This window comes from Cuculus canorus, chromosome 18 (assembly GCF_017976375.1).
Source record: "Cuculus canorus isolate bCucCan1 chromosome 18, bCucCan1.pri, whole genome shotgun sequence".
Lineage (NCBI taxonomy): Eukaryota > Metazoa > Chordata > Aves > Cuculiformes > Cuculidae > Cuculus > Cuculus canorus.
Window position 1 is genome coordinate 849215 of NC_071418.1, and position 13651 is coordinate 862865.

Sequence of the window (13651 nt, forward strand, 5' to 3'; positions counted from 1 at the left end):
ACCTCTCAGCTCATCCAGTCCAACTGTGCCTGCTAAACCATGTTCCATGTGGGAAGTGCCACCTCTACAAAGTTTTTTAACTCCTCCAGGGATGCAGACTCCACCACTGCCCTGGGCAGCCTCTGCCAGGCCTTCGCCGCTCTTTCGGTGATGGAATTTTTCCTTCTATCCAATCTAGCCCTCCTCAAGGCCGCTCCCTCTAATTCTATCACTTGTTCCCCAGGAGCAGAGCTCAGTGCCCGCTCCCCACACGCTCCTTTCCGGAGCTGCAGAGAGCGATGAGGGCTCCCTCAGCCTCCTCTTCTCCAGGCTAAACCCCCCCAGGTCCTTCACTGCTCCCACAACCCCTGTTCTCCAGCCCCTTCCCAGCTCCGTTCCCTTCTCCAGATGCGTTCCAGCCCCTCAGGGTCCTTCTTGGAGTGAGGGGCCAGAACTGAACCCGGGATTCGAGTCGCAGCCCCCCCAGCGCCGAGCGCAGGGGGACGATCCCGTCCCTGCTCCTGCGGCCACCCAGGCCGGACCCGAGCGCGGTGCTGGGACCTCCTTGGCCACTGCAGTCACCCCAGGATCGTGTCGGGCCGTTGTCGGCCAACACCCCTAGAAAAGAGGGGGGTGGTGCACAGATGCAAACAGGGGAAGAGCTTTTAAAACTATTTTTAAAGTTAGCAGTGCTTTTCTATTTGCAGTGACGAGCTGTGCATCGCTCTTGGCTGCGTTTCCAGGCGAAAGGGTGAGCTCAGAGGTGCCGAGTCAGCACGTTCCCCGGCGCTGCCGCTTCGGCTCCAGCGGCGGAGCTGTGGCCGCGGTCGCTGATGGCAGAGCTCCCCCTGCCGGACCGCGCCGGGAAGGGCAGGAGGGGTCCCCGGCCGTGAGTGCCCCTCTGCCGCCGGCAGTGGTCGGGAGAGGCTGTGGCGGCTCCGTTCAGCTCCATCCAAGCCCTCTGCCCACCACCAGGCAGCTCCCGCTCCCTCGGGGATGAATTGTGCCTCTGGGATCGCTCTGGACATGGGAGGGAAGGGATTTTCCCCGGCTCACGGTGCTGGCGCTCCAGTGCAGTGGGGACCAGTTTATCCCAGCAGAGAAGAGGGAGGAGTGGATCACTCGGTTTGGCTCCTACCGGAGCCGTTGAGGTGCCGGGCTGCGGCGGGTGCCTGCGGTTTGCACTGTCCCTAACTTTGGCCTTTTGCTCAGGAACACCCGAGCGGCTGCTGACGAGGGGCTGACGCTGATGGAGGCAGAGATCCCTTCTCCCAGCTTGTCTTTCCTCTGGAGAGCCACTGAAAAGGTTTGTAACGTGACGGTACCCGAGTGCCACGGACGCGGCCCCGCGCAGCTGAGACCGAGCCCAGAAATGCTGCTTCGGGGGGGGCTGAGCCCCCAGACCAGCGCCGTCACCTCCACGACCGCAGGGAGAGACCCAGACTGAGCCGTGGCCCCGGCGGAGGGGCTGGGGGCGAGGGGGCGGCTGTCAGAGGCACCAGCACCCCCAGAGCGGGCTCGTCTGTCGGCTTTGGCTTCAGCGCCGCGGTTCCAAACCGGTTGTGTCCCACGAAGCACGGGGATGCTGCCCTTGCAGGTCAGGGTGCTCAGCCCCCCCAGCCCAGATGTCCCCTGCTCTCCAGCTCTCCCCGCTGACTGGGTTGCGGCACCCCATGGGGGTTGCGATGGAGCTGGGCTCTGCTTGCCCCGGCCATGGGGAGGGGACGTGGCTCCCCCAGCCCCATCGCCAGGGGAACCTCGCCAGTGCTAATTGCATCTGCTCCACAGCCGAGAATAACAAACTCCTTTCGGAGAGGGAGCTTGTTTATGAAAGCAGGGTGGAGGCAAGGGCTGGCACACCCTGGAGAGAGAACACCCTTAAATACCCTCACAAACAGAAACCGAGCCGGGCGGCATGTTCCCCGAGCCGGCACTGCCAGCGGGCAAACACCGGCCTCCCACCCTGCCCACGGCAGAGCCGGTGCGGGTCCAGCTGGCAGCGTGCCGGCAGCTTCTCCCCAGCAGGGACACTGTGACCCTGGATGTTGTCACCCCATAACGCCCCAAGTCATGAACACCAACACCCCCTGTGCCACTGACAGTGGTAAATTGGCCTGCCCAGCAAAACCAGTTGCCTGGGTTTAGCTGGACCATGGAACTGCAGTCCCCGGCAGCGCAAGAGGTGCCGCGCAGGGAGCAGAGCGAGGCCGAGGGCTGTGCCTGCGGTCTGTCCATCGCAGGGACACCTCGTCCTTGAGCCAGGCAGCTGGAGCTCCTCAATCAGAGGAGCATCACCCATCCTGGAGCCTGTGAGCCCCAACTTCTTGACCAGAAGAGCATCACCTGTCCTTGAGCCAGAACAGCCTCAACTCCTTGACTGGAGGACCATCGCTCACCAAAGCGATGCCAATTGACAGGCGGTGCCTTATCCCCGCACGGCTCCTGCGAGGGGGATGTGTCAGCACCCGCTGACCCTCTGGTGTCATTGTCTCCCTGTACTTAGGTGCTGGCTGTGTCCCTGGACCACAGTCTGGAGGAGGGAGAAGGCAAGGGAGGGTGTGGGAGATGACGGCGGGTGTGCAGCGGTGGTGCTGGAGATGCAGGTTTGCAGGTGCTGAGTGAGCGGTGCGGCACCTCTGCTCAGCTAACGGACACCGCGATGGCTCGGGGGGCCCACGGCCTCTTCCCAGGGGGGCCAGCAGCACTGGTTACCGGCGGCTCCCCTCATGCAGCACATGAGCCGGGCATGCCATGAGGGGCTGGCACGGGAACCGGGAGAGGACATTGACTGCAGGACACCAGGTGGGTCCTACGGGCAGAGGGGAGGCATCTCCGTTGGGCTGGAGCACCCAGCCCTCAGCCCTGCCCGACGCTCCTGTCCTCCATCCTCACCGGGAGCTGGGGACGGGCACAGTGCCCACACCGGCGGGTGGCACTGGGGTCGGGACCTGCCAGGCCAGCATGGGCACACCACTTGCTTAACTATTTCCTGCCCATCCCACCAGGGATTCACTTCCTGGCTGGGCGGCTGTGACGCATGGAGGCGAGCGGGAAGGGGCTCCACGCAAAGCAGCGATGGCACGCCCGGCTTTGCCGTGCCTCGCACAGTGCCCCTCACCGCTGCCCAGCAGCCGAGAGCAGGGCTGGGTGCGACACCGGCACGCCTCTGCCTCCCAGGGGCTTTGCAACGGCCCCTCCATGGCGGTTCCTAGAGCCAAAGTACCCCAAAAGGCAGTGACACGGCCACGGCTCGGTGTGTCCTCCCCGGGAGAGGGTGTGGAGCAGGTAAGGGAAGCAGGAGAAGTAGGATGTCGTTTCATTTTAACGCTGGCTTTAGTATGAGCGAGGAGAATTATTTTCTATGGCTACTTCATGTAACTCATAAATGGTCGTAAACTGTCAGGCGATGCTGTGGATTCTGCCCCCAGGTGTCAGAGTTTGCCGGTAGCTGTTGTTGTGGTACCCACCACCCAGCTTCCTCCTGGCCACAGTGGCCAAAGGAGCACGGGAACGTCCCTGCAGATGGCACTGAGCATCCCTGGGCAGAGGGGCAGAGCTGGCTGTGGGGCAGGGAGATGCTCCCTCCTGGGTGCTGAGCTGGAATCCTCAGCTGAGTGCAGGGCAGGAGCGGGGCAGAGCCTCCAATGGGGCTCAGCACAGGGTCAGAGTGTGGATTTGCTCTATAATTGCGGGGTTGTGGCTGCAATAACCTCTTTCAGCCTCAGCGGGGTGTGCAGCCGTGTCTGTAGAAGCACGCGAGGAATTACCCCGCTGCAAGACTCCCCAGAACCTGCAGGGGTGGGCTGGCAGCTGAGGGGGGCAGATACGGGGTCGTCTGGAGCTGGAAAAGCCAGATGTCTTCTCCTGGGCACCTGCCCCGATGTCACGGAGAAAGGGAGGGATTTAAGGTCTCATAGCCGGGGACTTGAGGCTGTGGGAACACTTGGTTGGGGTAAAGATACGGCTGTGATCAGGTCAGGCATTAGTCTGGATTCATCCCACTGAGCGCTGTCAATGCTCCTAAGGTGTGCTTCGAGCACGGGCACCACCTCAGCTCCATCCTCAGCTGCTGAACAGCCCCTCTCCCCACATCAGCCGGGCCCTGACTGGCTCTGGCACGGCCCTGAAGCCAGCAGCGAGGACGGCGCTGTGCCTGGCACTGCCGGTGGAGATGCCGAAGCCGTGGGGAACTGCATTCTAGTAGGACTCGACCCCCCAGCATGCCGCTCCGCATGCCAGGCTGAGGGCACCGAGCACCCTGCGCAGCCCCAGGGCATCCCCCGGGGGAACGGCGGGCAGCTCAGCTGTGGGGCCCGCGGGTCCCGGGGCGATGGTCGTGGGAAGCCCTCTGTAGCTGGGATAACTCCAACACCAACTCCTCGGCAGCGCTGCCAGCGCTTGGCCAGCGTGAGGACCGGTGCCCTGCATGTCACCCCAGAGCCGCGGGTGGGAGGAAGATGGGCAGCGAAGGCACCGGGGCCACTGTGGGTCCCCGGGCTGGTGTGGGGCCATGCACTGCCCCGGCCGACGGCACAGCCCCCCGTGCCAGCCTGGGCCCCGCGGGGGCTCCCAGAGCAAGCGGCGATCACAGCTTTCTCTACCTTCCAGCCTCCTGCTTTTTCAGAGCCAAAGGGACAACCTTCTCACTGCTCCTGCTGCCTAATCCTTATCTGTTGGAAAGCTTTTTGACCACAACTGTGTTTTCCTGTAGCAGGACAAGAAGCTCCAACTCGCCAGTGCTCTCCAGAGCCAGCAGAGCCGCCCCAGCGGGACCAGGAGCAGCCGTCACCGAAGGAAACACCCGGGTAAAGGCTCGCCACCCACTGTACCGTGGGACTGCAATTAGGGCTGGGATCCAGCCCAGAAACAACCTAAATCCAGGCAGTAAGTACTGTTCAAACATTCAAGCCCTGCTGGGGGACAGCTTTCGGTGGGGTCCCCGGCGAGGCTGCAGCCCCTCGTCTCTGGAGGAGAGCTTTTGCCCAGAGACAGGCTCTGCTCTCACAGGAGGTGTTGGGGACAGATCTCACCGCCACCACTTCCGTTTGTTTCCGATCTATTCTCTCACCACTGGGAAGCAGCAGAGCTTGGCTGGCACGGCTGTGTCACACCAAACCCCATGGTGGCCACAGGGACCCTCGCTCATCGTGCCAGGACACGACCCCAACGCTCCCCGGTTGCATTTGGACACGCGGCCGCAACAGCTGCCCTCAGCATCTCCCCAGCCCTGGTGTGGCGCTGCGGGCACTGCTGCTGAGGAGCTCACAGGAGCGCACGGGAGCTCAGGTGAGACGGCAGAAGGTCTGAGTGGGGCAAGGAAGGGACCCTGGCAGCTCGCCTGGATGCTGCTTTTTCCCTCTGCTGCACTAACCCGCAGCCTGGCCCTTCTCCACAGCCACAAACACCCCTGAGCCCGGCACCGGCTGCTCGGCTGGCGTCCCTGCACCCGGGGGTGGCTGCAGAGCAGTGTCAGTCAGGGCTGCCGAGCCCAAACCCCTCCGCGTGCCCAGCATGGCGGAGCTCCCACGCCAACGCCCGTTATTTTAGCTGCCCTGGCCCCTCTGGATTTGGGAGCGCGGCTCCCAGAGCGGGGGGCTCCGGGGGGTCCTGCAAGGCCAGGGAAGGCTGAGCAGCTCGGCCGCCCACCCCGGGAGCTGCTTGGGGTGGCTGTGGCCCCATCCCAGCCTCTGCCTCCGGAGCGCAGCCATCGGCCCCGCTCAATAACTGAGCTAACGAGAGCCGCTGTCAACAAGTCTGCAGCTCCCCAGCCTGCGCGGGGAAGGACGATTTGCTTGAGGAACCCAGGAGGAGAAACCTGTTTCACTGACCTTGCTCCATCACCGCCTTCCCGGCTCTGCCGTGGGTGAGTTTGGGGCTGTGGCGAAGGACGAGCGTCTCGGCCACCGCTCAGGGGTACGGTGAGGAAGAGGAGGAGCGGGGCTGGGGCTGCATCGCCGGCGGGTTGGGGTGCCGGGGGGTGAACCGGGCAACAGAGCGAGACCTTGCTCGGTCGACGCCGCGTCTCGGCGTGGCTGCTCACCTGCCAGCGGAGCCTCGCTCCACCCCTCACCAGCTAATAAAGCCTCCGCCGCGCCGGTCCCTCCTTTGGCACTGACTCACGGGCTGACCCAGCCCAATCCCCGAGCTGCCCTGCGCCTCCATTCTCTGACCTATAAAGCCCAGCGCATCGCCGCTGCTCTCCCCTCCCTTACGTAAGGGCACCAGGCGCCCAGCAGACCCCAGGGCCCCTCGCGTCCCCTGAGCGATGCCTGAGGGGCGCCCGTGGGTGCTTGGCACCGGTGCGAGGGGCTCCCGTGCCCGGGGACGCGCAGACCCGGCTGCGGTTCCATGGGTGCCGCGCAGTCCTCGAGGGCACAGATGAGCACTCACGAGGTGGCCCGCGGGCAGCATCTCCCCAGGGTTCTGCTCGTGTTTTAGGGGTTGGGAAGAGGAGGTGAGCAGTGTGTGCTGTTCTTGGCATGGCATCCTGCCCGCTCTGGCACCGGGGAATGCCTTCTCCCTGCTGCCCTGGTGCTCTGGGACACCCCCAGCACCCCAAAACCTGGCAGGCTGGGTTTGGAAAGCAGGGCAGGGATGGCTGGGGAGGAGGCACCGGGCTCATCTCCGCTGCTGTCCGGGAGCCGCTTTGGTTGCATCCTGCCCCTTCACCCCGGGGAGAAGCATAAAACTATCCCTTTTTCGGTTTGCTTTCAAAGATGACCGGGAAGGCCGCTCTGTGCGTAGCAGCACTGTGCCCAGAGCTGCCCGCGGCGGAGGGTGAGCATCGTCGGGTGGCAGTGGGGCCCGGGCAGAGCTCCCACCAGCACCGCTGTGGGAGAGCTGCGGGGCAGAGGGGCACCGCGGGGAGAAGGGACCCAGAGCACTGGGACCTGCCAGGGTGCCCCGCTGGCGCGGGCAGGGACGGGAGCAGGAGCCGGCTGGGCTGTGGCCCAGTGCTGCCTGACGCAAGGTGTTATACAACCTTGCCTGGGTAGGATGCCGGCAGCAACATCGGAGTGTCTGAGACCGGAGCTCTGCTCCCTCTTTGGAGTAATGCCTGCAGGAATGAGAACAGCCTTGCCCTGTCCGGGGCATCCCTTGCAAAAGCCCAGTTTCACCCTGGGGTGGTACCCAGGAGGGATGCCCAGGCTTCCTAGAGGAGCGCAGTGGGGCTGGGCAGCACCCATGGAGGGAAAAAAGCCAACCTGGAGAGGGGTGAAGATGACCCGGTGGTGTCCACGTGCCAACAGCCATGTCTAGTGGGGTTGGAGAGGTGGACAGCAGAGTCCCTGGCTGTGGCAGGAGCAGGACATGAAGACTCCTTGACTGATGTGAGTGGGTGTAAGAGGTGTGGGGGCAGGGGCAGCCTGGGCGATGCTGAGACGTGGTGCTGAGCTGGGTCAGCCCTGTTTGAAGGAGCAAGGAGAGGCTCCCTGAGCTCCAAGGGGGCATTTTGGAGGTGCCGAGAGGGCCCCTGGGTGCCAGTGCGCCTCCCTGCCCGCCGGCCCTGGGTGATAGCTCAGCCCCTGGTATTCGAGGCAGGCGGCCGAAGGCGTTACTCACCCAGCCTCGGGCTGCGCTCAGCTCCAGCGGGCAGGAATGCCACGTGCTGGAACCGCCTTTCCCTGGGCAGGACCAGCCTGTGGCCAGGGACCGTGTCCTCGAGCTGGGACTGGTTTGGCCCTGTGCGAGATGGTGGGTCTGGACGCCACAGGTCCCTCCTGGGTGGCTTTCCATGGCAGAGGGGGATGATCAGGTCTCTGGGCACCCCGGAGACACGTGGCTCTGGAGGAGGTGACGTGGATTTGGTGCCTTCCCTTCTGAAGGGGACCATGAGCTCCCCTTTCTCAACAGCCCCGGGCCAGATGATGCCAAGGGCTATCCCAGCCCTCACAGCAGGATAAGGCGGTGTCGGAACTGAAGGATAAAGAAAAGCAACTTTTTACACTGTTTCTGCCTCAAAATTACTCTAGTGAGGCCCCATCTGGAGTCCTGTGTCCAGTTCTGGGCTCCCCAGCTCAGGAAAGACAAGGAACGACTGGAGAGAGTCCAATGGAGGACACAGATGAGCAGCGGACTGGAGCATCTCTCTTAGGAGGAGAGGCTGAAGGGCCCTGCGTCTGTTCAGCCTGGAGGAGAGAAGGCTGAGAGGGGATCCCAATAGTGTTCATCAATATCTGCTGGGCAGGGGGCAGGAGGATGGGGCCGGACTCTTCTCAGTGATGGCCAGTGACAGGACAAGGGGCATTCCCCACCCTCACAGCAAAATGTTTCTTCCCAAGATCTCATCTCAATATCCCCTCTTTCAGCTGAAAACCGTCCCCCCGTCCTCTCCCTGCCCTCCCTGACCAAGAGCCCCCCCCAGCTCCCACCAGCCAGCAGAGCCTTCCCAAGGGGCTGAAGGCAACGCTCCTAGTGCGTCCGTGGGGCAGGGGATGGACACGAAATCCCACTCGTGATATTGCTGTGGACTGTTTGTCTTCCAGAAAGGTAATTGTGTCCACTGCGGGACTTTTTGTGATGGAAAGAGGAGAGCTGCTGTCTGAGGGAGGTCATGGGGATGTTTTTGACATCAGTAACAGTGTTTTTTTCTCCCAGTCTGGAGTGAAATCCTGGGTGAGAAGTGGTCCGTGAGCTGGGGAAAGCCATTGGTCCACACACAAGGATGAGCCCTGGGTGCTCCAGTGGAACTTTCCATCAGCTCCAAGGAGGTTGGTTTCACCCCTTTTTCCAACAAAACATGAGTCTTACTCACCCCCTTCCGGCAAACCACTCTGTTTTCCAGACATCACCTATGCAGTGAGCGGGAAGGTGATATCTTCTCAGGAGGCAGGCTCCCTCCCACCGGGCAGCGTGGCTGTTCCCAGAACCTCGCTCTGTAGATCCCGCTATCGGCTCCTGCGGTGGCCCTGCCTGGTGCAGCTGGCGGGGACCCAGCCGGGTCTCCCCGGGCTGGCAGGTGCTGGGCCAACACCCGCGGTGCCTCGTGAGCCCTCTGCGCATTTCACGGAACCCTCCGAGCTGTTCTAAGTGCCCGGTGACGCTTGTCCCGCCACCACAAGCCCTGTGGGAGGTTGGTCTTATCTCAACTTGCGCCAAGCTTGGCTCATTGTTGATTGTTCTTTTCCCCTTCAGGAAGAAAGGGGGGAAAACTCCCTCTACTTCTCCTGCCAAACTTTGGGTCTCTGTTTCTGCCGAGCCTCTCTCTGCCTGCCCGAGATGTGTCTCTGCCTGGGCAGCAAGGATCTTCTGGAAGAGCTGTCCTGAACCCCATCCATCCAATGGACCAGAAGAGCCCTTTGTGGGGTGAAGGGGTGGGCTGAGGGCCAGGATCTTGTTCATTTTGTGGCCCCTCTCCCCGTGCCCTCCAGCCCAGTGACTCCCATGAGGGGATGACTGGCAACCCCGCACCCTTGGCGAGGACGCTGCGGATGCTGCGGGTGGCTCGGAGGCCGCCGTCCCCGGGGCTGGCGGTGGCAGCCAGCTTTACCTGTCGCGACAGCTCCTACCACCTACGGTTTAGCCCTAACCTGGTTTCTATTCTAAGCCCTATTTTTTTCTCCTGGGCCTCCTCCCTCTCTCGCTTTGCCCCACTTTGCCCTCCCGTTGTCGATCCGCGGCTGCCGCTGACCCCGATCCCAGTGGAGCCTCCCCGGCAATAAAATGTGCTGGCGAGGTTCCTTGGGTCGCGGTGGCTCCCGCTTCCCAGGGCCGGGATTAAGGAGCAGCTCCATGGATCTGCCTGCAACGGCTCGCAGAGGGAGTGGGAAAGCTGGAGGAATGGGGCCGGGGAGACTTTGCTTTTGCAGCAAAACCAATCGCAGCATTAGCAGCTTTTCCAGTGTTTGTGGCTTCCCGGGAGACTGCAAGGTGTCAGGTTTGGGGATGGGAGACAGTCGTCTTCCCCCGGTGCTGCTGGCGGGGATGGGGATGCAGCTGTGTGCCAGGCAGAGCTGACCCACCGCCTTCTCTGGGCTCCTCCAGATCTTCCCCTGGTGGACTGGGATGCGGAGCACCACCGCTCCAAAGGTATCATTAGAAGAGTCCCTGTTTTTCCAAGCTAACAGGTTGTGTGGGTCCGGCTGTGCTGACGAAACAGCTGCCGGGCGGCGTGTGAGTTATCCCTCTGGCTGGCAGGGCGCATCTGCGCTCGCCGTGGAGAAGAAACACAACCTGCCCTCGGCACGGTGGCACCCGGGGGAGGCCCAGAGGGACGGGCTCTGTCCCAGGGACGGTGCGCTCGGGGCAGTTCAGCCCTGGAAAGGCAGTTTGGTGCTGTGGGGCTGCCTCGGGTGGGTGGGCACGGCGGGCGCTGGCTGGATGTGTCCCCAAGCCTGGCAGGGAGGCACAGCCGGGACAACAGACCCCCGAGCGTACCCTTGGCTCCACCATCACCTCCCCGCAGCGGCCAAGAGCGGAGAAGTAGGTTACGGCCACACGAGACCTGGGGAGATGGGGGTGCGTTCTTGGAATTCAGCTGGATTTCAGCAGCCCTTTGGCTCCCGACCAAACTTCCAGCCCGAAGGAGTGACACAACGCGTTGGCTTCCCACCCCGGCTGGCCGGCTCACTCCCTTCCAGGCAATGCCTGCTGGGCACGGCGTTACGTCAGGCGCTGGCTGCCCTCACCTCCCCTCCAGCCTGGGGTTGGCACCTGCCTGGCACGGCAGCACCCACGGCGGCACCAACCCGCCGTGCCGGAGCAGAGCCAGCGCCCCGTGGAGGGCAGTGCCCACCCCAGGAGCAGGGGCAGCATCGCGCAACGCACCTCTTGCCAATTAGAGCCTTGCACGGGCTTCTTAATGAGCAGGGAGCTCTCTGCCTGGCAGGAATGCGTGGTTTCTGCGGATTCGACAGCTCCCGACCCCACCAAGAGCACCGATGGAGTCCAGACACAGGTGCTGGTCGGTACCTGCCTTAGCTCTGGTTTCTTGAACTGAGCAAAGGCAGCAGCTCTGCCAGAGAGCGTCCAAACCCTCCTGCGGGAGAAAGCAAGAGGGGCTCTGCCCCAAACCTACCCCCATCCCAGCCCCATTCCCTGCTGGGCTGGGAGCCGCAGGGAGCCCCCACGAGCAGCTGTGGGGAGCGGTGCTCGATGGGGTCCTCCGGCTCCAGGGAGGCTGGGAATGGCCCTCTTTCCTAGAGAGGGCAGAGGATGGAGCCTGGAGTTACTCTGCCTGTGCTGAGAGGGAAAAGTTTCGTGTGGGCGAGTGCTGGGGCGCTGCCGGGCTGGTGCTGCCCGCGGGGACACGTGCGGCGCTGGTGCTGGTGGCTCCGGCTCGGGGACCGTGAGGGCACCTGGGAGCGAGGGGGACTGGGATCGGGCAGTGCTGGAGTGGCAGGGAAAATCGTATTTCATTTCTGAGGGCTGCAGGTGCAGCGTTGGCCCAGGAGCATCCGATCCCTGGCATCTTGGAAGCGGAGCGGGATGGAGCCCGTGGCATCTCCGCCGTGCGCCCGCGTTGGGTAACACCCGGCCAGGCGGTGACGCCAGGGACCGAGGGGTGGGGGCAAGCAGTTTCGGTCGGGGCAAGAGCAGAGGCACCCAAACCCGTGATTACCTTCACCCTGAGCTGCTAAGTGGAGGAAGTCTGTGATTAGTTGACACCTCCAGCCAGGCTTTGCAAATTAATCTGGGCTGGAGCAGAGGGTGGATGACAACTGCTTTATTCACTGCTGAGATATAAAACCGAAAACGCTCTCTGGTTATCAGGACATTCTGGCAGTGGTGGCCAAAAGGGCCCGTGACGGATATGCAGAGAGCCCCCGGAGGGGTCTGGGGTGCTCGTGGGCAGGGATGGGCTTTGGTGATGGGGTTTTGAGCCATGGGAAGGGATGTCTGAGGGCTCGAGGATGGGTTTTGTGCTGAGTTTGGTTTTCAGATGGTTTTTGAATAAACCTCCTGCACCATGCGCTGGTGCGGGTCTCAGCCAGCCCAGCAGCCTGGGCTTACACCCAGGGCTGTCCCTGAGCGTCGGGGCGCTCGTGTTTGCAGAGGGCTACTGAAAAGGAGGGAAGGAAGGCGGTTGCGTTCTCTGTGGTGTAGCTGACACCAGGCAGGTGTCCGATCCTGTGCGAGGAAGGGGCTCCTGCTCTGCACGGGCAGCCTCGTGGTGAAGGTGCTGTGCCAAGGTCCGACTGCTCCACACGCAGGGGGTGCTCGGGGTCCATCCCTGCAGTGCGCCAGCCCGCCCGGGACCTGGAAAACCATTGTCCCAACCCTGGAGCCGGGAGGTCTCCGGTCCTGCTGCACCATGTGGCCCCGAAAGCTGCCAGCATCAGAGCTAAGCTAATGTTTCCCTCTCCAGCTGCTGCTGGTAGGTAAATCCTGGCTCTGAACGCGAATGTCATGGCTCAACGTGAACGTCATTGAGGTTTAGCAGAGCAGTTCCCCACGTGTGCCGCCCCAGCACCCACCCAGGGCTCAAGCAAGGATGAGGAAGCTATAGCAGCAATGCAAAGATGGTGTGAGTGACACTGGGGTGTAGGGCTTGCACCCCCTTTCTGTCTGGGCAATGCCCTTCATGGGGCTCTGCCACTCGGCTGCTCTCCTCCCAAGGTGCTGGGACAGAGCAGGGCGGTACTGGGCCCACGCAGACTGGATGAGGCCATCAGCCTCCATCCATGGTGCCTCCTGGCAGCTCGTGCACGACCCGGGACGGGGCAGCGTGGCTTTATCTGCCGCGTCTCACTGCTATCCGGTCTGCACCACACTGGCCAGCACGAACCGATCGGCCAGATTAGCCGCTGCTGGGATCCAGTTTCTTCCAGGAACCATTGGACGTGAGCAGGAAGTTTTCCATCGCTCTGCAAACAGCGAGGTGTCAGGGGCGGGTATTTATTCAAGGTTGAAGTATGGCCTGGCCGCGTCCCGGTGAGGCTGGGAGCACGTGGGCTCCTGAGCGGATCCGGCGAATCGCACCCCTGCCTGCACCGTGCCAGCCTGGCACCGCTGTGACCGGGACCTCCGGGAGGACCTGTGGCCGCGCTGGGGTCCTGGTCCTTGGGAGGGCACTTTGCACCCCACGGGCGGCTCCGTGGCTCTGCCACCCCCCAGCACCCACCGAGAGCCTGGACCTTGGCTGTTGGGAGCCCACCGGCCCAGCGCTGAGCATCCTGCGCTCTCGGCACCGCGACAGCGAGAGCAGCCGCCACACGAGCTGCCATTTGCTCCGCAGCTGTCCCCGAGGGTCCCCAGGTCCCCCTTTGCCCTTTCCTCGCCCCCAGCCCCGGGGATGGGGCGTTGCGGTGCCCCGGCCGTGCGGCAGCCCTGGGTGGGTGAGCGGGAGCGATGCCGAGCTCGCGGCTGGCAGCGGCCGGGGGAGCTGCTCGGGTGCAGAGCTCGGGATGTGCAAAGCACCCTCGTGCCAGGGCCTGGATTTGGGGGGACAGAGCTGCCTGGGGGATGGCGGAGGAGGGGTTTGCCTGCAGATGGAGCTCCTTGCTCAGCCATCGGGAGCTCAGCATCGGTAGTAAACGGCAGGAATTGCTCCTTCCTGAGGACCCCGTGGCTCTGAGGGACCCCAAAAGGCAAAGAGGACGGTGCTTAAGCTCTCCCCGCTGCGGAGGGGATGGTGGTAATTAATCCCTTATTAAGTTAATTACCCAAATGTTCTGGAAGAGTGAGGGGAGGGACCCCACCTAAACGCAGGTATTAAAAAAGAGAATCTGCG

At 63.1% G+C, this 13651-nt stretch overlaps 2 protein-coding genes across 4 annotated transcripts in view; one reads left to right on the forward strand and one right to left on the reverse strand.

Annotated features, from left to right (window-relative positions):
- Window positions 1–6134, reverse strand: part of OTOP2 (otopetrin 2) — a 28210-nt gene extending 22076 nt beyond the window's left edge. For both annotated transcript variants that reach the window (XM_009563951.2, XM_054082994.1), the window contains exon 1: window positions 5808–6134. The gene's annotated coding sequence lies outside the window, so the exon portion shown is untranslated. The remainder of the gene's footprint in view (window positions 1–5807) is intronic.
- Window positions 6135–9984: 3850 nt separating this feature from the next.
- Window positions 9985–12373, forward strand: LOC128853953 (uncharacterized). 2 transcript variants are annotated; one of them, XM_054083009.1, is made up of 2 exons: window positions 9985–10876; window positions 12287–12373. In XM_054083009.1, the coding sequence occupies exons 1-2, from the start codon at window positions 9985–9987 to the stop codon at window positions 12301–12303; spliced, it is 909 nt and encodes a 302-aa protein (XP_053938984.1). In that variant the 3' UTR covers window positions 12304–12373. The 2 variants fall into 2 exon arrangements, with proteins under 2 accessions (XP_053938984.1, XP_053938983.1); XM_054083008.1 differs by lacking the exon at window positions 12287–12373 and adding an exon at window positions 11345–11448.
- Window positions 12374–13651: the final 1278 nt, after the last annotated feature.